The sequence below is a fragment of the Schistocerca gregaria genome, chromosome 1 (assembly GCF_023897955.1).
Source record: "Schistocerca gregaria isolate iqSchGreg1 chromosome 1, iqSchGreg1.2, whole genome shotgun sequence".
In the NCBI taxonomy this organism is placed as follows: domain Eukaryota; kingdom Metazoa; phylum Arthropoda; class Insecta; order Orthoptera; family Acrididae; genus Schistocerca; species Schistocerca gregaria.
The window spans coordinates 535,181,101-535,204,239 of NC_064920.1; the positions used below are offsets into that span (position 1 = coordinate 535,181,101).

The 23,139-nt window shown below is 44.4% G+C and overlaps 1 protein-coding gene across 1 annotated transcript in view; it reads left to right on the plus strand.

The window, feature by feature from the left end:
• Window positions 1-23,139, plus strand: part of LOC126355265 (lazarillo protein) — a 53,915-nt gene that overhangs the window by 22,210 nt on the left and 8,566 nt on the right. The window contains exons 2-3 of the mRNA XM_050005556.1: window positions 8,704-8,834; window positions 17,813-18,044. Coding sequence (XP_049861513.1) covers window positions 8,712-8,834; window positions 17,813-18,044 — 355 coding nt within the window. The 5' untranslated portion in view covers window positions 8,704-8,711. The remainder of the gene's footprint in view (window positions 1-8,703; window positions 8,835-17,812; window positions 18,045-23,139) is intronic.

A 23,139-nucleotide genomic window follows, 5' to 3' on the forward strand; every position in this document is an offset into this window, starting at 1 on the left:
GCTCAAAGTCCGTCAACTGCACATACGGTTCACGTCCACGCTGTCGCGGCATGCTACCAGTGTTAAAGAATGCGATGGAGCTCCGTATGCCACGGCAAACTGGCTGACACTGACGGCGGCGGTGCACAAATGCTGCGCAGCTAGCGCCATTCGACGGCCAACACCGTGGTTCCTGGTGTGTCCGCTGCGCCGTGCGTGTGATCATTGCTTGTACAGCCCTCTCGCAGTGTCCGGAGCAAGTATGGTGGGTCTGACACACCGGTGTCAATGTGTTCTTTTTTCCATTTCCAGGAGTGTATGTATTAGGGGATGAAAGTTTCTAAATACCACCTTAAGAGCGCAAAAGGCATGACTAACAAAAACTTTGAACACCAGCTACGAGAAATGCTTTTTGGTCAGAATTACATCCGGAGAAGACCATTCTTTTATGGCCTTAATTAGCGTAAAAAGTTTAGAAGATGTTGCAATGTGTAGACAGTATAAAAATTCGAGTAAAGAAAAACAGAAATATCTGTGCAGGCCATACATTTTACGTGAGTGAAGCAGCGGGCGCTAAGCTGGTTTGCGTATATTCTGCAAAAACATTTACAGTCGCCGAGCCTCGTAATATCCGATCGCTAATTGGACTTCAAGCGAAATCATGTAACCTTATTAGTAATAATAGAAATAATACGTCAGTCGGGAGTGCATACGGGACAAATGCTTAAAGACTTGTGTGCGCTTAGTCTGAATCATATCTCGTGGCACGACAACACCGTCTGCAGGCTCAGCGCTGTCCCGCCCTTTGGCGCTCGCCTCCCCCGCTGTTGCATCCTCCGTCTAGGTACGACATCCTCTCGAGGCTGCACCTGCTTAACGTCTGGAACCTTCACAACATGTAACAAATTCCTGAAAAACAAAGAATTTTCTCCCACATGTCGCCCTCATCGCACCATTCAACAAATGTTTCCAGTTCAGCATTCTACTTTTACGTTTAGGTGTGGGTAAGAATTAGAGTTTAATTGGATCTTTATACACCTAAGTTAATCTACCGTTGTGATCAGGTCTGTGTAAAGAGAAACATTGGGCAATATTACCAGACAACTCGATGCGATTGAAAATTTGGCGCTACAGGACTTGAGTTTACTCACCTGTCATGTGCCAACGACACGAAAAGAAGCAAAACGAATGTTTTATTTCTTCTATTGCTTTTACAGTGAATCAGTCTTTGACCTATATGCGATCCACTACCATAGATACCCAGTGTCGGAAACCACTAGTTAACCTTTGATATTGACTCGTACAGATAAAATAACACAGATAATATACAGTCAGATAACTGCACGCAGAAAGGATGTTATTATTTTCGAAAAAGGAAACAAATTGTGCTAACTTTTAACGTACTGTAATATCAACACCTTAGTTTTCTCTTTTTTTCGATACAGATGACTAAGCTGTTCCTCTGATGTTCTGGCTAAGACATTTCTGGTCTACGTACTTCAAACATCGACTGTGTGAAGTAGTCGACTTTCCAACTGTATAATGAAATACCGATCTCCCGAGATGCTGTGTGTCTACAGTGGGAGAATTAATTTTGTATGGTACATGTTATCTTTGTGTATAATGTCCAGTAGGTCAGAACAACAAATTTTGAGTTCAGTTTTGAACATATTTGTCTCTTATTTACTTTCGTTACTGTTTTGGTATAGTTCAGGATCACAGTACTGCTAACAAGTAGTACACTCATTATGACGTTATAAAATCAAGTGCGTTTTAAGCACTTGGAACTCTTCCGTGTATTGGAGTTTTGGGTGAGGACATTCCTGTCAACACCTTCCAGCTTAAATTGAAAATAACAAACCACAGCGGAAAAATAAAAGTTTGCATCTGTTACGTAAATAAACAATGGAATGCGCAATGTAAAAGGACTTATTTGTAGATTTTGCTAATTCACAATCAACTTATTATATTCCAAACTAACTTATACTTCGGGCTGCTTTAAATAACATGTACCATAATTTACATTACATATAATTTTTGGTCCACGACCCGCCAGGGTAGCCGAGAGCGCTAATGCGCTACTTTCTGGACTCGGGTAGGTGCACTGGCCACGGATCGAATCCGCCAGTCGGATTAGCGATGAGGGCTGGTATGCTGGCCAGCCTGGATGTCGGTTTTAGGCGGTTTTCCACATCCCTCTAGGTGAATACTGGACTGGACCACATGTTCCACCTCGGTTATACGACTCCCAGACATTTGAAAAACGTGCACACTATTCCATGCCTTACACTAGACGCAGACAGCTGGAGTACACTAATTCCATTGGGGAGGGGGGGGGGGGTTCGAGGTGGCGGCAGAAAGGGCGTCAGCCACCCTCTTCAATTAACACTACCAAATGAAGAGTAGCACGGCTGACCCCCATTGAAGCGGGATAAAGGCCCCAAGAAAGAAAGAAAGAAAATAATTTTTGGTGCGCCAGACCCTTTGATTATTTTGTATCATGTCGATATGCTTCCGCAATAGTTTTGCAGTATTTCATGAGGTCTTTTGATAAACAAATCTGTAGGCCAGGCCGATGTCGCTGCCTCCATGTCGTAGGGTCACTGTAGGTCGCGCAATCCGTGACGTGGCGCCTCAATATGCGCGTCCACTCCGTGCGACTCGTAAGAGTTGACGAACTACCGTTGTAGAAATTCTCAAAGGGTAAGGGCAGCTACTGGAAGCGATCTACGCACAGATGCAATTACCAAAGCGGCCCTGGTTTATTTGAAGTTCCAACACGTCAGGTGTTGTGCGGCCCCTTTTTTATAGCTTATTAGGCCCCTCTTCCTGATTATACGTACTTTCTGTACCATTTTATGGGATGATGTTGACCTGCACTCTGTTTGCATCATAGTCAGTAGCGAAGAAATCGCATAGCTCAGTGCTATGCGATAGCAGATGATGCATGTTCACTACACGATACCTAATCGGAAAGGGAAATGACGCTTTGAGGCTCATTGGCAACTGTGTGCCCGTGCGTGTGACGTCAAACGCTATTATTGGCGTGATTAAGTTCAAAGGTGTGAAGAAGTGTCCACTAACGAGTCAGTTTAATCTGAGACGCAGGTAACCTCTCTTGCTGCGCGTCGTAAGGCGGAAACAAACAAATCTGTAAGGGTGATGCTAAACCAGTCAGTCAATACACTTGTTATTCGGAGGAAGATAACCGCCCGCATTAGTTTAATCCTTTGGCCTACACAGCGGTTCACTGTGCTGGATCTAGCATGGGCCTGACACTCTGTGTCTCTGAGCCCATATGTCTTGCCAATGTTTAATGCCACCTGTTACCAGCGGTATGTGACGTCCTGCAGCGTCTTTTCTATACACGATTGTGTATAGTAAAAATGTAGTACCGTACTTTCCATGTTAATAACGACTGTATCCCTGAAACCTATGTCCGAACTTGGTGTTTCAGTGGATTGGGACTTTGGTCCTCAATTGACGCATATTTAGGTCGAACCCAAATAATCGGGACCTTTACAGTGCCGGCCTGTTCATAATTCGCTGTACCTCTCGGCAAAAGCGATCACGTACAGCACAGCTCAAAGCAGTGCTGAGATACCTCATGTCTAGCCAAGCTGTACTCAAGACACTGTTGTGAGACAGGGCAGCAAAAAAGGTACTTTTTCCTCACCGAGTATGTCCTTTTCCCTTGCGTGCTTCGAATGGCCACACCTCTAGAGCGCATATCCGACAGAAGCCGTTTAAACACTTCGATTTGCCTTACGTGACACTATGCAATACCTAGAGGTCTGGAAAAACGCACAGCGCAAATTGCAAATTTTCGCCGTATGAGTAACACTTCTGTTTCTGCGTGAGCTTTCACCTTAGTGCCTTACCAAAAATGTCTTACAATCTACGAAGCACCTCGTTCGGTTATACTTCTCCTCCGTAGGGCCTATGCAAGCTTCAGCATCTCTTTTACGATGTAGTTCTTACTCTATTAAACTGTTTACGTCTCTGACATCAACGTTATATTTCTGAGTGCCGAATCGCAGGGAAAACAATCAGATACCTCCACCTTTGTATAGAGATTTGTGTAGCAACGGTGTACTATTCGCAAATGCATAGCGGGCTGCCTACATCGCGATAGTTAGGGATCGGAACGTACCTCACGAATCCTAGTAAGCCGACTTTCATATCTCAGCGCTATGCACAAATCACTGCGTGTCTGCACTTTATACCTCACCTATTGTTTGATACTATGCATTGTATTTCAGTGCCAAATGTGTAGCATTGTTACCAGGAGTAGTCAGTCAGTTCCGTAGTATTTGTGACTACCTGGGGATACGAGCTCCAGAGTGCGACATTTTGCACCTATGTACAGCACAGTCGTTAACATTTCCACTCAACAGACAAATGGTTTAGAAAGTCGCTCCATAACACATTACGAGGAATTGGATTTCTTCAAGGATATCAAGTGGACTCATAATAAATATTCTCTGCAGTACCAACGGTGAAAAGAGTGTGGGAAACACTAAGTGGGAGTGACGGAATGATACAACATTTTGGAAATACTAACTGGGAGAGACAGGATGATGCTACATGGCTAATGGAAATAAATTTCATGGTCTTAGAACGGGCCGGAGAGTTAAAAATTACACAAACTACACATAATGTAGGACGTTCGGTGTAAGTGCTACGGTAAGATCAAGAGATTCCCACAGTATAGGAAATGGTGACGACAACACCAAACCAGTCAGAAGATAACAACACAAAAGCATATTGATTCGCCTGGTGACCTGTAACTTTGTCGTAACTACATCTTCCTCTGCTAACTAAATGACAGTGCATTATTCCACCGTGATGTAAATTGTCTTTGAGTCATGCGCATTAACGATATTGGTTTGGAAGACAGGTCTTAAATGTTGGTAGTGATACTTATCACCCTTCCTCTGTCCAAACGTTTGTCGTTCACTATTGCACTGTAGCCTAATGGCTTATTGCAGTAAGCGCAACCAATAAGTGTGTATAGTGGAAAATATGGTAAATTTTAAGTGTCACGCGTTATAGCGCTCTTTACGGGTCAGTAGTAAAACATTGACAGATTTTACATCACAGTGGGTTTTCACTGTTTTGCACTACTTCTGTATTTAAATTTTGTTCTCTTTGCTCGTCTAAATAAATTCCGTAATATTCAGAATTCTTTTCTGTAGTCTCTCCTTCGGTCTTCTATTCTGTTACAGTGTAACACCCATTGCTGCGTATGTGATACACCTCTAAAGGGTCTAAATGTGTGTGAATTCCTAACTGCTTACGTCATCGGTTTCTAGACTTACACACTACTTAAACTAACTTCAACTAAGAACAACACACACACTCATGCCCGATGGAGGACTCGAGCCTCCGGCAGAAGTGGTCACGCAGTCCATGACATGACGCCTCAAACCGCCCGGCTACTCCGCGCGGCTAAAGGGTGTAATTTCGACTTATAGCCGAGAGACCGCGAGATTCTATAATGTATGACCTGGTTAATTTCTTACTAGGGTCTTTACTTATTATCCACTAGCATATTACCTCTGGTTGTCTGGTATTTACACCCGTTATTTCACATGAGATAAGAGAAGGTACAGACACGTGAGTAAATACGGTATACAAATTATGAAATTAAATGTTAGAAGCTAATTGTAATATTAACGTAACAACAAACATTCGACTCTACATAATATTTCCGGTTGTCCCTCAAAGTTCAAGAATAAATATATCTTGGGCGAATCCATTTTTGAGCAAGCAAGACGCATTACTATGCATTAGAGAATAATATTGTATATATTCGATTATTCTTACGTGTTGGTTACACTTCGCCTATAGAGTGTGCAAGAGGTGCCTTGCCGAAAGAGTGTGTATTTACACGTAATATATACGTATACGTACCAAGTTTAAACTTACTTGAGTTCCATAGCTGTGCTGGAACACGGAATCTAAGGAACCCGTGGTCAGAAATTTACTGTTTGGATGTAAAACATGTTTGAGGATCAGAATCTCCCACTCCGCTGTGCACACACAAACTGAGAAGAGAGCGCCGTCGGTAAGTCCCTGTTGTAATTAAGACATCACGTACCGATTTCGTCCGACAACACCGGCAGTGAGAAATGGGTACGTTTGCAAATAGGATGGTTGATTGGCGATCCATGGGCGCACCCCACTCTAAAGTGGGCGACGACAAGGACTGAAAACATTACTCATTCCCTGTATGAAGTTGCGCCTAAAGCACATTAGTCACCAGTTACTTGCAACACGTTATCCAAACTACACAGTTTGCCTGTGCGTACTTGCATACCTACTTGTCTTTACAAGAGCACTTGTTCGACGAGTGTGGGCAATAAAAAATAGGTGGACACACATAAGTAGTTAACATAGTGTATGGGCGGCCTGTAGTTATCTTCGGTAGTCAGCTATAGGAATTTGCGTTTTTCAGCTGGTTCGCATCGCTCGCGCTATTATTTATTCGCCTTAACCTGATGTGGCCCTCGGGTTACGGTTTTGTGCCAATCGTCACCAAAAAAGCGTTGGTATTACAGACAGTCATCAGGAATTATTTCAACATAGGCTCAATAGCACTACTTATATAGTGTAATAAAACGACACTGACGCACTTACAGAGGTTGTAGGGGGTGTCTTGAGGCGCAAATTGAAACCATGTCCGGCCATCGACCGGCGCTACAGATATTCGACGTCTTTCGACCAACATTTCGAGGGCAAACTTGAGTCTGTGCACTGCCAGCAGCCAGCGGAACTTTTCGAATGGTCTGACAGCATTCAAGGTCGTATGATGTCGTAACGCGTCCACTCCTGTCACACCACGATTTAGAGCGTGCAAACTCAAGTTTCTGCCGAAGGGATGGTCTTAGTAACAGGTGTTGCTGCTTATATGGTGCAGGAGACGGTGGAAGTGGCCGTGTATCCTTAACAACCGATGTAAATATAATGTTCGTTTGTTCAAAATTGTCCATCGCCGAAAGTTCTCCACGCATTTGTTTGAAACTTTGAAACAACGTTGCATTCGAATACGGGCCTAAATTTATATATCTACTGGACCACCATACGCTATATAAATAAATATGTAGATTAATAAAAACGATACGTTGTTAACAAAAGAGTTCATGTCGTTTGTACAAAATCACAAACCTACGAATGTTCTTCACCGTTCCCTTGGAAATGTTGACACAATGTTGCATTCTAATACGCACATGTTTTATATACCTGTATTTAAACATATAATATATATGAATACATACGTTGAGTGTGAAGGGGAAAAGTTATTCCCAAAAAACTCTAAAACTTCTCTACCAGTTTACTTCATATTTTTATACAGTACTCTAATGAACATTCGGACGGATTTAGGATATATATTTTTAATATACACAATACATAAATACATATGTAATATGTGAAAGGAACACGCTGTTACCAAAAATCTCGAATAGTACTCTACCAGTTTAATTCAAATGTTTGTATGTTTGTTTAAACGTTTTGCTAAATAAAGTTCATAAATTTTTTTATATAATCGAGAAATGTTTTTAGCAAACAGGAAAGTGGTATTAATGGCTTATTAGCCTACGATTGGGATACTACTACAGAATTTGCCATAATAATAAACAAGGGTCAGGATCAGACAGTGGGAGTAAGAGAAGACGGAGAGAGTGATGGGCCAAAATGGACATAGAAAGTGGAAAGGAGGAGATCGATAGGTAGGGGGCAGGAGGAGATGGAGAGAGAGGCCGGAGAAGATGGAGATGACTAGGAGGAGGTGATGGACAGAGAGAGAGGAAGAGACAGGTACAGGAGGAGGTGTAGAAACATGTGTTTTCCACTTATCTTTTTCTTCCATTCCAGCAGACTGAGACACAGTAATGAGTGAACGGTAACAGCTAGTTTTTAAATGTATTTGTTAATCAAATTTAATAATTCCGAGCCCATAAACAAGGCGAACTTAAGTAAGAAATTCAGCACTCAAATTATCGAAATGCAAAAGTTAATATCTACAGAGCTCACGGTAAAATCAACTTTTATCCTGACAGCGGCACCCCCTGCTGTCGTACACGACCTGCCGTGTCCAGCAAAGTAAAAGATGCGCCTAACCCTTGCCACAGCAGGGATGCTTAACAAGCAGTGAAGACAGCTGCTAGGCTGTGCAGAAATGTAACTGTGCCACGAGTTGTAATTACACCGCACACATATTATGTCGACGGCATCGAGCGTCGTTGGAAAAAAGTTCCCACCCTCAATTCATTCTTCTCCACAATTAACTGGTATAAACCTACAGTACTCCATATTTAGTCCTTCCATAATTCTCAAGGAACTATTTTTGTAATTCATAAAATATTAACTGAAATATTATGGGTATACATGCTACAGGGGCTCTTAATTTGTCACAAGAATAGAATCATTAGTCACATACCCCTGCAAAGACGTTTTTGTTTCCTCCTCAGTGCTGCAACTGTACTTTACCGCTTTTCGTACTATTGATTTCCATTACCTGAACCAACCAATCGAGTGATAAGACGATACACCTAAAATTGTCAGTCAGAGAGGTCGGTTGTAACCCATGCGCCACTATCCTGTGAATTCAATAGTTCCTTCATGATCTATACAGCTTTGATTAAAACATTTCTTCATGCTTCATATATAGGTTTTGTTAAATTACTGCGAACTGTGTTGACGCTGTTGGTTTGCCGGCAGGAGGAGCCATGATTCGTCGGAGCCTTCTGTCTGTGACCGCTGCATTGGTGCTGCTGTCTGTAAGCTGCTCGGCGCAGGAAACCATGGGGTGCGCCGACAGGAGCGCCATTAATGACTTCAACGCCACGCTGGTAAGGCTGATCGCACACAACTCGCAAAGAATGCATCACCACGTAACTTATCTCTACCAAAAAAATCTCCCCTTCCCATAGATATACACAGAAATTAAATTTAATGATAACTACCTTGGGCGTGATGTCTTAATTGGTATTCTTAAATGATTCCAGTCGAGCTTCGTGACTGTGGATTAATGGGTCCTCTACTTCTGATCATATTGTAGAGTTCTTTCAACCATGGCAAAAAAAAAGAAGAAATGTAGAATGCTAATATTAGGAATATCTCGGAATTATCTGCTAAGTACTTTCATACACTCCTGGAAATAGAAAAAAGAACACATTGACACCGGTGTGTCAGACCCACCATACTTGCTCCGGACACTGCGAGAGGGCCGTACAAGCAATGATCACACGCACGGCACAGCGGACACACCAGGAACCGCGCTGCTGCGCAGCATTTGTGCACCGCCGCCGTCAGTGTCAGCCAGTTTGCCGTGGCATACGTAGCTCCATCGCAGTCTTCAACACTGGTAGGATGCCGCGACAGCGTGGACGTGAACCGTATGTGCAGTTGACGGACTTTGAGCGAGGGCGTATAGTGGGCATGCGGGAGGCCGGGTGGACGTACCGCCGAATTGCTCAACACGTGGGGCGTGAGGTCTCCACAGTACATCGATGTTGTCGCCAGTGGTCGGCGGAAGGTGCACGTGCCCGTCGACCTGGGACCGGACCGCAGCGACGCACGGATGCACACCAAGACCGTAAGATCCTACGCAGTGCCGTAGGGGACCGCACCACCACTTCCCAGCAAATTAGGGACACTGTTGCTCCTGGGGTATCGGCGAGGACCATTCGCAACCGTCTCCATGAAGCTGGGCTACGGTCCCGCACACCGTTAGGCCGTCTTCCGCTCACGCCCCAACATCGTGCAGCCCGCCTCCAGTGGTGTCGCGACAGGCGTAAATGGAGGGACGAATGGAGACGTGTCGTCTTCAGCGATGAGAGTCGCTTCTGCCTTGGTGCCAATGATGGTCTTATGCGTGTTTGGCGCCGTGCAGGTGAGCGCCACAATCAGGACTACATACGACCGAGGCACACAGGGCCAACACCCGGCATCATGGCATGGGGAGCGATCTCCTACACTGACCGTACACCTCTGGTGATCGTCGAGGGGACACTGAATAGTGCACGGTACATCCAAATCGTCATCGAACCCATCGTTCTACCATTCCTAGACCGGCAAGGGAACTTGCTGTTCCAACAGGACAATGCACGTCCGCATGTATCCCGTGCCACCCAACGTGCTCTAGAAGGTGTAAGTCAACTACCCTGGCCAGCAAGATCTCCGGATCTGTCCCCCATTGAGCACGTTTGGGACTGGATGAAGCGTCGTCTCACGCGGTCTGCACGTCCAGCACGAACGCTGGTCCAACTGAGGCCCCAGATGGAAATGGCATGGCAAGCCGTTCCACAGGACTACATCCAGGATCTCTACGATCGTCTCCATGGGAGAATAGCAGCCTTCATTGCTGCGAAAGGTGGATATACACTGTACTAGTGCCGACATTGTACATGCTCTGTTGCCTGTGTCTATGTGCCTGTGGTTGTGTCAGTGTGATCATGTGATGTATCTGACCCCAGGAATGTGTCAATAAAGTTTCCCCATCCTGGGACAATGAATTCACGGTGTGCTTATTTCAATTTCCAGGAGTGTATAAATTAAAGTGTGAAAGTTAAAAAAGGCTCAAGCTTTTCACAACCTGAATAGCCTCGTTTAGTGTCACAACTCATCATTATCTTCCCCCTCTCTCCCCCTCTCTCCCCCTCTCTACCCCCTCTCTCCCCCCTCTCTCCCCACTCTCTCCCACCTCTCTCCCCTCTATCTCCCTCTTCCTCCCCCTCTCTCTCCCCCCTCTCTCTCCCCCTCTCTCTCCCCGTCTCTCTCCGGCCTCTCTCTCCCCCTCTCTACCCTCCTCTCTCTCCCCCTCTCTCTCCCCCATCTCTCTCCCCCCCTCTCTCTTTCTCTCTCTCTCTCTCTCTTTCTCTCTACCTACCTATCTCTCTCTCTCTCTCTCTCTCTCTCTCTCTCTCTCTCTCTCTCTCTCCCTACCTCTGTGTGTGTGTGTGTGTGTGTGTGTGTGTGTGTGTGTGTGTGCCCCTGTCTCGTTTACAGGTTAGTGTCTTCTATACAGTCTTTCCTTCCTCTCCTCTCCCCCCTTCCTGGACCAAAAGGGCTGGGGATTCTTTTGTGTACTATGCACGAAGACTGCAGTAAAGAGAGGGCTGGAAGTGTCCTGGTCGGCTGGCGATAGCCAACTGAGGCCGCCACCTCTTCGGGACGATAAGGTGGATTCGCCCAGTGCCAAGGACCAGCAACTTAATTTTAACGAGCTGTACCGCCCATTAGGTTTACGACTTGAGTAGATGGTACAGCTTCCAGTCTAGCGCCATAGCCCAGAAACAGTTCTCAGGATTTATACGGATGGGCTTCTCTTGTGCACTCTGCCAAGGCTTCCTAGATTGTCGCGCTCAAACACGAGCCATACACGTCGTTGCACCACGGTCAACCAGAGCTCTTGATGTAGTCATACAGTCAAGTTGTTTCGGGTTTCCTCTTCGACAGTGAACTGATAGTTGCCCTGTATCCGTCAGCTCAAAAACGATTACTTTGTGAATTTTTGAAGTCCTTAGCAGTTTTAGACATACTTCTTGGGGTGCAAATTGCTTGTACAGGTTTATCTGTTACTAGTCTCCTCATAGAAAGCAACAGGTACCAAGTATACGGTTCACTAACACTGTCATCTTCAGGGCTGTTACACACAGTTCATCATTTTGGGGCATTGAGCATTCTCGTGAAAACCAGGATACTACCTCTACTATTTCGACGGCATCATTTGGTACTGAATTACGCAATTACAATTCAGCAATGTCCTAGCAATCCAAATTACCATTATTTTTCAACTCTAAGAATGGTTACACCATGCTCCTCCCCGTCTCCCCGACAATCGCCACGGAGTAGACTCCCAATTGACCACTGATGGAAGATCAAGTGGACAAGCCTCACGTTTTATAATTAGCTTCGACCATGCGATCATAGGTTGGTTAGGAGTGGCATAGTCGTGAAACTGATTGCCGCATATTGATGTTGAGCCCTGAAAGGGGGGGGGGAGGCTCAGGGAGAGGGAGAGCTTGACTATTTGTGGCCCACTTACGCCTCGCCCTACTTTTAGCGACCTAATTATTTCAGGGACAGACAGGGTGGACAGGTTGAAATACACGAAGAAAACATTTAAAATTTCGAATACTGAAAATGAGAACCTTACATATTGCTGTTAGCAGCCTTCACAACCTATAGTTACTACAACGAAATGACTGCAGAAAATGTCATGCAAAACATTGGTAAACACGGGGGGAAGAGGATGGGGAGGCATTATTGATGAGATTCTAAACAGGAGGTAGTAACAAAGCGGCAGGCAACGTGCCGTTACACTAGAGTTCTACCTCTGTCCTGGTAATACTATGCAGGAAAAACAGCAGGTCCGGAAATTGAACACATGATAAGGCAGGCGCGGTGACAAAGAGAGAGGGTGGGGAGGAGCCAAAGTCTTCTTATTAGATGGTGAAGCTGATGGTGGTTTGCAGCAGTCGATATCCAGCAGGCTGCAACAACGCTCCTGCGCGAAGTTGCTCTCTCAGAGTTAAGTGGCGCTTTACTGTGGGCGTCATTAATGTCTGTGACTAACGTAATGAACGGCGGTGCCATAACGAGACTCTAGGCTGCAAGCGCCAGGAGCCGATCGCACCAGGTACCTACGACGGCATAGATCCGAAGAGAAAATGGGCTGACGCGGCCATACTTCTCGCTTTTATGACCTCAGAATGACCCGTCCCCATAACTTTTTCTTTTTAAAGGACATTTCTTTTTAAAGGACATCATATTCGCCATTGAATGTATAAATTATTTATTTCACTATAGAATTGCAATTTCGGCCTGAAGATCATTACAAGCGGTACTGCAGAAGATTTTGTTACAGCAAATGTAAAAACTTTATAATACATACCTACATGCCATCATCAGCGGATATTGGAGGATTATAAAGTTTGATATGAGCAGAAGCAAAAACTTTATCAATACCACTTGATACTGGCCGTAAGGACGAAATTCCAACGGCGAAATAAATAATTTCCACAGTCAATGGCAAATGTGATGTCCTTTAAAAAGTTGTGCATGACTCGGAACCCCAACCGTGAGGAGTTATTGACATCTGAGTAACCTTCTGATCTCAAAAAAACAGTTCTCCTGCCAACTGCCGAAAGCGGCAGCGACATTGTCCAACCAGTTCAGATACAGAAATCAGGTCTCGATGTCAACCGACACCATGCCAGGCTTTTTTTCCTAACAAAGCAACTCTTTGAAGGAGAAAGGGTCCGTTCAGATTTTTAGACTATTTTAACGACTGTTGTATGTATAAAACACGATCTTTCGTTTTCTGGGGACATTCTTTTAATTGACTCTGAATAACACGCTATATCTTCCTTTGTATGATACGGTGAAGAATTTTGACTATGGTAGCAATTACATGGTGCAGGGTAGCGGAAGGTACTGCGTTCCCGTGGAGTAAAGTTTTAAATATAATAACTATATTTTGTTTTCCAACGGTCTCCACAAAAGAAATTTAGCACAGCCATTTAAAAGGCACATTTCAGTTGGTTAAACACAGAGTGAACAGAACACTCTGAACCAGCCAAAGTATAATTAAATAAGAAGAACTTTATTGTTGAAGCCAGCAATCAATTAAAATTAATAAAAATAATTTTAAAAATACTGCCCAATAAGGTTACAATCCCAAGTAAGCAATTACGAGTAAAATTAACAAAACTTTTAAAACAAAAAAATGAACAAAGTAAAACACTTCAGTTACAACTATAGTGATCTGATTATTAGCAATATTGATAGGCGGGCAAGTTTCAAATGAAATACCTCATTCGCGAATCCTCTGTAGTAAGGGAACACATCAAATAAACTTGTCTTGGTACAGGTGGTGTGCGTGTCTTACAAGTTGCGAACACCACTAGCAGCAATGGGCAACTTGACTACAATATACAGAAAGCAAAGTTACACAAAAGCCGTACTCTTAAATGTATAAGAAATATAACCACAATAAAAGATGAAATGAATGCCGAGAATAATTACTGATTAAGCTGAAATTGACTGCACACTGAACGCGGTAAATCACAAGTCCACAACTATCAGTGCCTGGTCGGTTTTTACTTTAAGTTAACGAGCTTCTGATAACCAACCAGAATATAAACTGGTTCCACAAGGAGAACATGCACTTAACAAAATGTTCCACAGAAATAAATTCCTTAACATCAAAGCACTGCCAGGGACAGTGAACTGAAAAGGGGTCTCCCACAGAAAAAGACACACTGGCTCATATTAACAAATAAGTGCGCACCAAATGGAACACAATCCTCCCTCACAGATGGGGAGGCCATAAATCATCAGTGCATATGGCTCAGCAAGCTGCAGCCAAATTTAAACCTTGACTGGTAGAAAACTTCAATGCAAGCCACGCAACATGCTGCCGTACTACATTGTTCGATAACATAGTTCCTCACGGTGCATCACACCATCTCTGCACTTTTCCATACCGAGCGGCGTACCAAACAAACAAGCACTGGAGCAACACGGTCCTTGACAGCATCCTACCTTTACCAGATTGCAACAGCAACTGCTACTGTGCTTCGCGCACCCCTACGTACGATCGATTCTGCCACTCAGGCAGCATCTTTGGTTCAGTGGTGTCAAAGACACAATCTCTTCCGCATATGATAACCATTTCATGTCATTTTCCATTAAATATATTACAAAATCGGGCTCCTCGTACAAGTGGACCCCTCACATCCCTAAATTCTGTTTGTTGCAGAATCCTTGAACATTTTATCAGTTCGAATACAATAAACTCGGGGCCGAACTCCACAACGACCCTAGGTTCGGTATTGGGCGGCGGTGAGGTGGGCGGACTGCTGTGGCCTGTTGTGGGGTTGTGAACCACTGAGGGATACGGCGGGACGAAGCCTCTTCGTCGTTTCTAGGTCCCCAGTTCACTACACAATACACACAATCCTTGTAGGTGCAGTGGCCAGATTAGATTATAATATTCACTGACAGGTTGAAAAAGCCGATCAACCATACATGGTCTGTCGTGACATCGAAATAGAACCAGTCATTCCCACTTTTAAACATATCATACCTGTAGTTTACCGCAGAAGCGGTGGCCATCGCGCAAATTTACCTGTTTGAAACGGCTCTTGATTATTTCTAACTCGTTAAGTATGCTATCAGCTATCAACGTCTGGCACTACGGAAGAATTACAACATACACTTTACGAAAACAAGGCAAATGGCGGCTGATGTGCAGCGGAATGCAATTGCGCTGAACATTTTCTGTATTCTATCGCACCAAAGATTCCATCAAAATGTAGGTACTTCAGAAAGTAATTTTCCTCAACAAATATATATATATATATATATATATATATATATATATATATATATATATATATATATATATATATATATATATATATATACTTGTTGAGGAAACGTCTAAATTGCACAGAGATTCACCGTGAAACTCTGTATTCAGGGGTATGATCATTCGTAGCACGAAAGTCTGCTAAACAAGCGCCCTAAAATGCATACCTTAAGAGCTATGTGCACTTCGCTACTGTGAAAGACGTCTTCTACTGAATGAGGGCTTATAGCTCATAAGATACTTTCATATTTACTAGACGTTTTTCTTGCTTTGGTCCATACCACTACTCCCAAATAAGGAAACTGAATAGCTTGCAATAGAAGAGATATTTTTCTCAGTATCAATGATGAAGCATTCTTAGCTCTTAAGGTACGCATGTTACAGCCCACATTTACTAGAGTTTCGAATGATCGTTCCTGTTATTTCCCTCAATATTGCCCATTCGTCCTGAGATACACTGTATGTACCAAATGCGATGTCGCGTCGAGACATAACGAAATGATGCCTATAATTTCAGCGTGGTTGCACCGATGTCAGAGGATGCTGATCGCTGCACAGTTCAAACTTGCACCACGTGGTTTCAATCTTTTAGGCACATTGGCAGAACATCTATTTTGCTATGACGACAATGACGTCGACGACGACGACGACGATCATGCAGTGGCTCTTGAATATCTCCGTGACCAAGGAGCGGATTTTTGTCATTGAGGAACGGAACGAGTAGTTCAGATTTCTCAACACAGATTTAATGACTGTTTGGAAGGCAGAGTCTCGCAATTGTTACACCGTAGTGCAGCATTCAATCTGCCATAGTATTGTGTAACTTACTTTCCAGGTCGGTTCATACATCCTCACAATGGATGAGTTGCACACTACAGCTACTTGTGCCAAATGACAGTTAACAGGTCGAAAGAAGAATGAGGTGTGCAGCCTCCTTCCCACCCCCTCCCCGCCATCCCCCTTTCGCGTCTCCCCTTTTACGTCGCCCCCTTCGGGTCGCCCCTTTCCCCTCAAAGATAGTGATTTAAAAGCTAAACATGTGACACAGTACCTGAAGATCATACGGACGTGTTTCCATCATGGGAAGTTTGCAACCATCTACACAGGACAGCAATCGGACTCACAAGCTTTTTCGCGGCACTCGCTATGTGAGGGTAATTCAGATCAATCTTTTTCGTGGTAGCGTCGTTTTGTGCAAGATATTAAACGAACTAAAACAGCAACTCCCCTCTTGTATCAACGCTATCTTACATCGAACAATACAATGTACAAAATGATCACCCACTTTTCAAGTCACTGCTTGATGTACAGACAAAGTCTGTTCCTACTGATTGTGAGAGCTTCTGGACAATACCGTCTGTACGCCAGGTGCCGTATCTGTGTGTTCCTTAATTTTTACTTTGCAGTAACCTGTGTAAAAACAGAGGATAATGAGTCAATATCACATCAGGTCAATTGTGCTTGTACTTTTACGTACATTTTTTCTTAAATCTGAAGTAACTGTTTAGTATTTTAATACCACCTAATATGTACACTGTTTGAGCTTAGATAAATTTGGTTTAGTAATCGCATGGATTGCTTTTCTAATTTGGTGCTGACTGTCTGATATGTAAACAAAATGATAAAAATAAAAGTAAAATAGTCCAGACATTGTTATGGGTGGGCCCTGTTCTAATGACGGTTGTCGAACACACATATTTTTCGTACCAAAACTGAGAAAGGATCTTCTGGACCAATTTAAACTTACATTTTCAAACAACTGCGCTTGCACCTGCAGCGTCATGATACTATACTATACACGTATTGACTAAAAACTGGAGTAGTTTTGATTTATGACACAGTAATCAGCTCCCACTGTGTCACAATAAATTTACATAAAGTAGCAAAGTTCTTATTGAAGCATTCGGAGTAACGAAAATCACTTGGTTCTTGCGACACTCGCTGCAAATAACATTAAAATTGGAAGTACATCCACAAAATCTTACTCTCAATCTTTATCATCCCATTGCGCGCTGAAGGTCTTAAAGTATTACTAATAAGTTAGTGTATACAGGGTCATTCAGCTGCCCCTATTCTTGCTTTTCAGCAATCCATAAAGCATTCACATAGTGCGTGCAAGATTTTCTTATTCTCTCGCACGCTATGTGTGAACTGTTAGTCCTACGAAAAATGAGCAGGACGTTTGTGGGAAATTTAGTTAAATCGTGTACTGGGATAAGTTTTCACTGGAGACCGTAGTTCTCGAATTATTCAAGAAAATCACACTTGAAGATCACCCTTGTAGGTTTTTCTTGAGTAATTCGAAAACTACAGCATTTAGCGAAAACGTATCCCAGTGGTATTTGAAGACGTCGCAGGTAGCATAATACCCAGCGGTAGAGGCAGCTGAATCAACCTGTTCATGAATAAAAATTGTGTGGCTAAAGATGGTGTTTGTGATTGATTTCGCAGTACATGGGGAAGTGGTACGAGTACGCCAAGATGGGCAGCATGCCCTTCGAGGAGGGCGGCGTTTGTGTAACGGCAGAGTACTCCATGGCGAGTAACAACATCACAGTCGTCAACTCCATGAAGGACAACACGACGCACGAGGTGAACTCCACCACGGGCTGGGCAGAGTTCGCGAGCGAGCTGCACAACGACGGGAAGCTCAACGTACACTTCCCGAACTCTCCCAGTGTTGGTGAGTTTACCCTTCCCCCCCCCCCCCCCCCCCCTGTAAACTGTCTCAAGCAAAATCTGAAATTATTTTTTATTGTTTGATGTTTTAGAGTTCAAAAACGCAAAGATCCCACAAACTAGGTATTGCTACTTGTATAGGTTTCGACGAGCTACTTCACCAAGCAATAGCCACTCCACGATCTGTGTAGTCGGCAAAACGATCGGGAGATCGGTGTGTTATCCACGATGACCCTGCATACCGCATCCGCAGGGCAGAGAATGACACAACGACCGGTAGACATTTCTTGGGCCTTCACGGCTTGGCGAGAAGATCCTTATTTCTATCTACATTTCAGGGCGGAAAACAAATCAATGAATAGTCCGAATGGTTCTCATCTGTCCCTCCTGTGGCAGACAAATAACGCAGTGGTGAAGGCATTCTGTTCGCATTCAGGAGAACCGCCGTTCCAATCATTACCCCGCTGTCCAAATTTGGATCTTCCCTAGTGTCCCTAAGTCTATTAAGGCACAGGCGTTGGCCAGTTTCCCTCTCCATTCTTAAGCCGTCACAGTTATGTTCCATTCTTACCACTTAATCAACATAAATTGTGTTGCGGTTGGCATGAGAGCCAACACCGTGTTACTAGAGGAGGCCGAAAGGCACGCGTTTTAGCTCACGCAGGCTGGCGTGAGGTCTGGAACAGGACAAGGAAATTAGAATTTAGAAAAACGGACGTAGCTGGTGGAATACTTAACTTTAATCCATTAATGATGAACGTCGGTCTTGACGGTACATGATTCACAATATCAGTAGTAACTGATAATGGCGCCTTGGTAGGTCGTAGCAGATGACGTAGTTGAAGGCTATGCTAAGCTATCGTCTCGGCAAATGAGAACGTAAGTTGGCAGTGAACCATCGCTAGCAAAGTCGGCTGTACAACTGGGGCGAGTGCTAGGGAATGTATCTAGACTAGACTTGCCGTGTGGCGGCGCTCGGTCTGCAATCACTGATAGTGGCGACACGCGGGTCCGACGTATACTACCGGACCGCGGCACATTTAAAGGCTACCACCTAGCAAGTGCGGAGACACCACAGATTGTTTTGGATCGATCTCTACAACAGCAGTTGAAAAATGAGAATACAAACTGTGCCAAACTATGTTGGTACGTCAGTCATAACGTAATATATTTAACTGAAATTAATATTTGCTGATTACTACGTCCCACATTACCACTGCAGAGTTCTGAGTTTCAATCACAGACTAGTACCAATTTTCTAAGGCAAACAATCTCACCTCTGGCATTGCTTCGTTTGAGGCCAAGTTCCATTGAGGATTTAAATTCTGCGTGAAACTAGACCTGACTAAATATGACTGTGTGTCTTATTATCAGATAGGATCCACGCAGGCATAAACCCATTTCTATGCGACTATGTACACTCCTGGAAATGGAAAAAAGAACACATTGACACCGGTGTGTCAGACCCACCATACTTCCTCCGGACACTGCGAGAGGGCTGTACAAGCAATGATCACACGCACGGCACAGCGGACACACCAGGAACCGCGGTGTTGGCCGTCGAATGGCGCTAGCTGCGCAGCATTTGTGCACCGCCGCCGTCAGTGTCAGCCAGTTTGACGTGGCATACGGGGCTCCATCGCAGTCTTTTACACTGGTAGCATGCCGCGACAGCGTGGACGTGAACCGTATGTGCAGTTGACGGACTTTGAGCGAGGTCGTATAGTGGGCATGCTGGAGGCCGGGTGGACGTACCGCCGCATTGCTCAACACGTGGGGCGTGAGGTCTCCACAGTACATCGATGTTGTCGCCAGTGGTCGGCGGAAGGTGCACGTGCCCGTCGACCTGGGACCGGACAGCAGCGACGCACGGATGCACGCCAAGACCGTAGGATCCTACGCAGTGCCGTAGGGGACCGCACCGCCACTTCCCAGCAAATTAGGGACACTGTTGCTCCTGGGGTATCGGCGAGGACCATTCGCAACCGTCTCCTGAAGCTGGGCTACGGTCCCGCACACCGTTAGGCCGTCTTCCGCTCACGCCCCAACATCGTGCAGCCCGCCTCCAGTGGTGTCGCGACAGGCGTGAATGGAGGGACGAATGGAGACGTGTCGTCTTCAGCGATGAGAGTCGCTTCTGCCTTGGTGCCAATGATGGTCGTATGCGTGTTTGGCGCCGTGCAGGTGAGCGCCACAATCAGGACTGCATACGACCGAGGCACACAGGGCCAACACCCGGCATCATGGTGTGGGGAGCGATCTCCTACACTGGCCGTACACCTCTGGTGATCGTCGAGGGGACACTGAATAGTGCACGGTACATCCAAACCGTCATCGAACCCATCGTTCTACCATTCCTAGACCGGCAAGGGAACTTGCTGTTCCAACAGGACAATGCACGTCCGCATGTATCCCGTGCCACCCAACGTGCTCTAGAAGGTGTAAGTCAACTACCCTGGCCAGCAAGATTTCCGGATCTGTCCCCCATTGAGCACGTTTGGAACTGGATGAATCGTCGTCTCACGCGGTCTGCACGTCCAGCACGAACGCTGGTCCAACTGAGGCGCCAGGTGGAAATGGCATGGCAAGCCGTTCCACAGGACTACACCCATCATGTCTACGATCGTCTCCATGGGAGAATAGCAGCCTGCATTGCTGCGAAAGGTGGATATACACTGTACTAGTGCCGACATTGTACATGCTCTGTTGCCTGTGTCTATGTGCCTGTGGTTCTGTCAGTGTGATCATGTGATGTATCTGACCCCAGGAATGTGTCAATAAAGTTTCCCCTTCCTGGGACAATGAATTCACGGTGTTCTTATTTCAATTTCCAGGAGTGTATATTAAAGCACTATGATGGCCAAAGAAACTCAAGCTTACTTTGTGTGACACTGAGTTCTTGTAAGTTTCTCCGAAGGTAACCCATGTCGAATTCCTAAAACAGCAGGATGTAACACGACTGAAATACGCATTGTTAAAATATGTAATTTATATTATCTATAAAATTGTTTCTACAATGAATAAATTTCTTGAGCAAATGACTGCGACAATTTGTCAATTTAGTACTTGGCTGCATTCTTGTGTATGTCGTTACAGGTATTCTGTCGTGGGTGGAAATAATTATTAAATATCGAGTCCTAGTTAGCGACTCTATGACTACTGAAGCCTTTTTTAAGATACAATTTTAACTAATCGGTTGACAGCAGAATTGCTTTGGCATTATATGACTTATGTCTGGCTGATGGAGAACGAAGACATCTAAATGTGCACTTGATAAACTGTTACTTCAGCTTCACATCTTGTGACCTATCTAAGTCTTCCAGGAGTCTCCTAAATTCACTTGATCCCAGTGACATTCCACTGTTAACGTATGACGACACTTTTTCCAGAATACACGAGGCCGTTTGCGGTACACAATCTTAGAAATGAAGCCACAAATTATTTTATGCTAGCAGTCATTTAAGAGATGTAAACGCTTCCCAATATGCAGGTCACGTCACTACGCTCCTATTTCGACGATTACCTCATCTGAACAAAATATTTTTCCTGGCGAGCCGTTTTTTATATTTGGGAATAGAAATTGCTAAGAGCCAGGCCGGGTGGATACGGGAGTGATGCAAGAAATTTCCCGATGATCGTACTGGAGCATTGTCGTGATAGAGCAGCACTTAAGTCTTTGATAAAAGGGACGGTATTTCCTCAAGTTTCTTGCCAAAGCGGTGCAGTATATCACAGCAGTACTCTATTGTCAAGTGATCGTTCTTTCCCCCCTTTCTTTAAGACCTGAGTATGGATACGATGTTCTCTGTTCTCAAGTCGCATCGACTGAAATTAATTTCTCGAGCTTCCTACAGCTGTCACCGCCATCGCCCTCAAGAATTGAATTCTGTCGGGAAAAGGGAGTGGACCGCCTTATATTTCTGAGGCGGTAGTGTCCAGGACGTTCCAGAGATCGTCCGAATTAACGCATGCACAGGAAGATGAGTTAAGCAGCCACCTTAGCTCCTGTCTGCCACGGGAACCACGACGGCAGTAGGTGACAGACAGAGGCGCCATACTGGAAAGAGCCACTGCCGCCGACACCCAACTGTCGAAGGTCTTCAAGCCGTCGGTGCACGGACCGTGCATTCAAATGTTAGGTGTTGAGCGTGCCAAGTTTATGCATCATAGCGTGGAAAAAACACGTTGGGGCATCTCTCCGAGCGCGCAGGGCAACTTCTTGCATGTCAGATATTCTGAACGTGCGTTTGAACGTCGACCAATGAGATGCATGAAGGCCACCTATGTCACCTGACGTCACCTCTTTTCAGTACAGAGTCGCGAGACACCATGTCGGCTTTCATTCGAAGTCTATATACAGTTTATAGGCACCAGAAAATTGAGGATATCACAAAAAACCCTCATTAATTGTGTAATTATTTGTGTTTTAGTAAAATGACGGGGAACGCCGCATTGGTGGTTAAAGAATTATTGTAACTAGCATATTATAAAAGTATGCCGTTTCAAGGCAGCAGCTCATTGAGCATTCCACAAAAGGCATTGTTTTGGTACAATTCGTTATAATTATTTAATAACACATTTACGGTTAAAGCTGCCAGAGATGATGAGATGCAAAATATGGTCGTAATACATTCATGGTCGGTGTAGCGCAGTGAGTAGAGAGGCAGAATTCTAGGGTAACAGGTGACGTGTTGCTGATTCGCGTCTCAGTGGCTCCAAATATTGTTGTACTGACCTATCCATTTTCAAATAGGTTCTGATTCTTTATTAGCTTAATAGCAGTATACCATTCGGTGTTACGCAAATATGAGTGCTCTCTTTCTGAGGAGTGAGTTTGTTAGACCGGCATTATGTACAAGACAGCTTGCACTACTTGCAGTAAGATATTTTGCACTTCCTTGTTTGAAGTTTCGTATTTCACATATAAAGATACTGATACTGAATAGGAACAGTGATCAAGTAAGTATGACCTTAGGATTTTGCTAAAAAGTGAGCAAGAAGAAATAATTTTTTCTTAACTGGAAAATTACTTGCAATGTAAGTTCCGTAAGCTGATGTTCTTATTGACTGCGCATGATACTATCCTTTTTGCATTATAT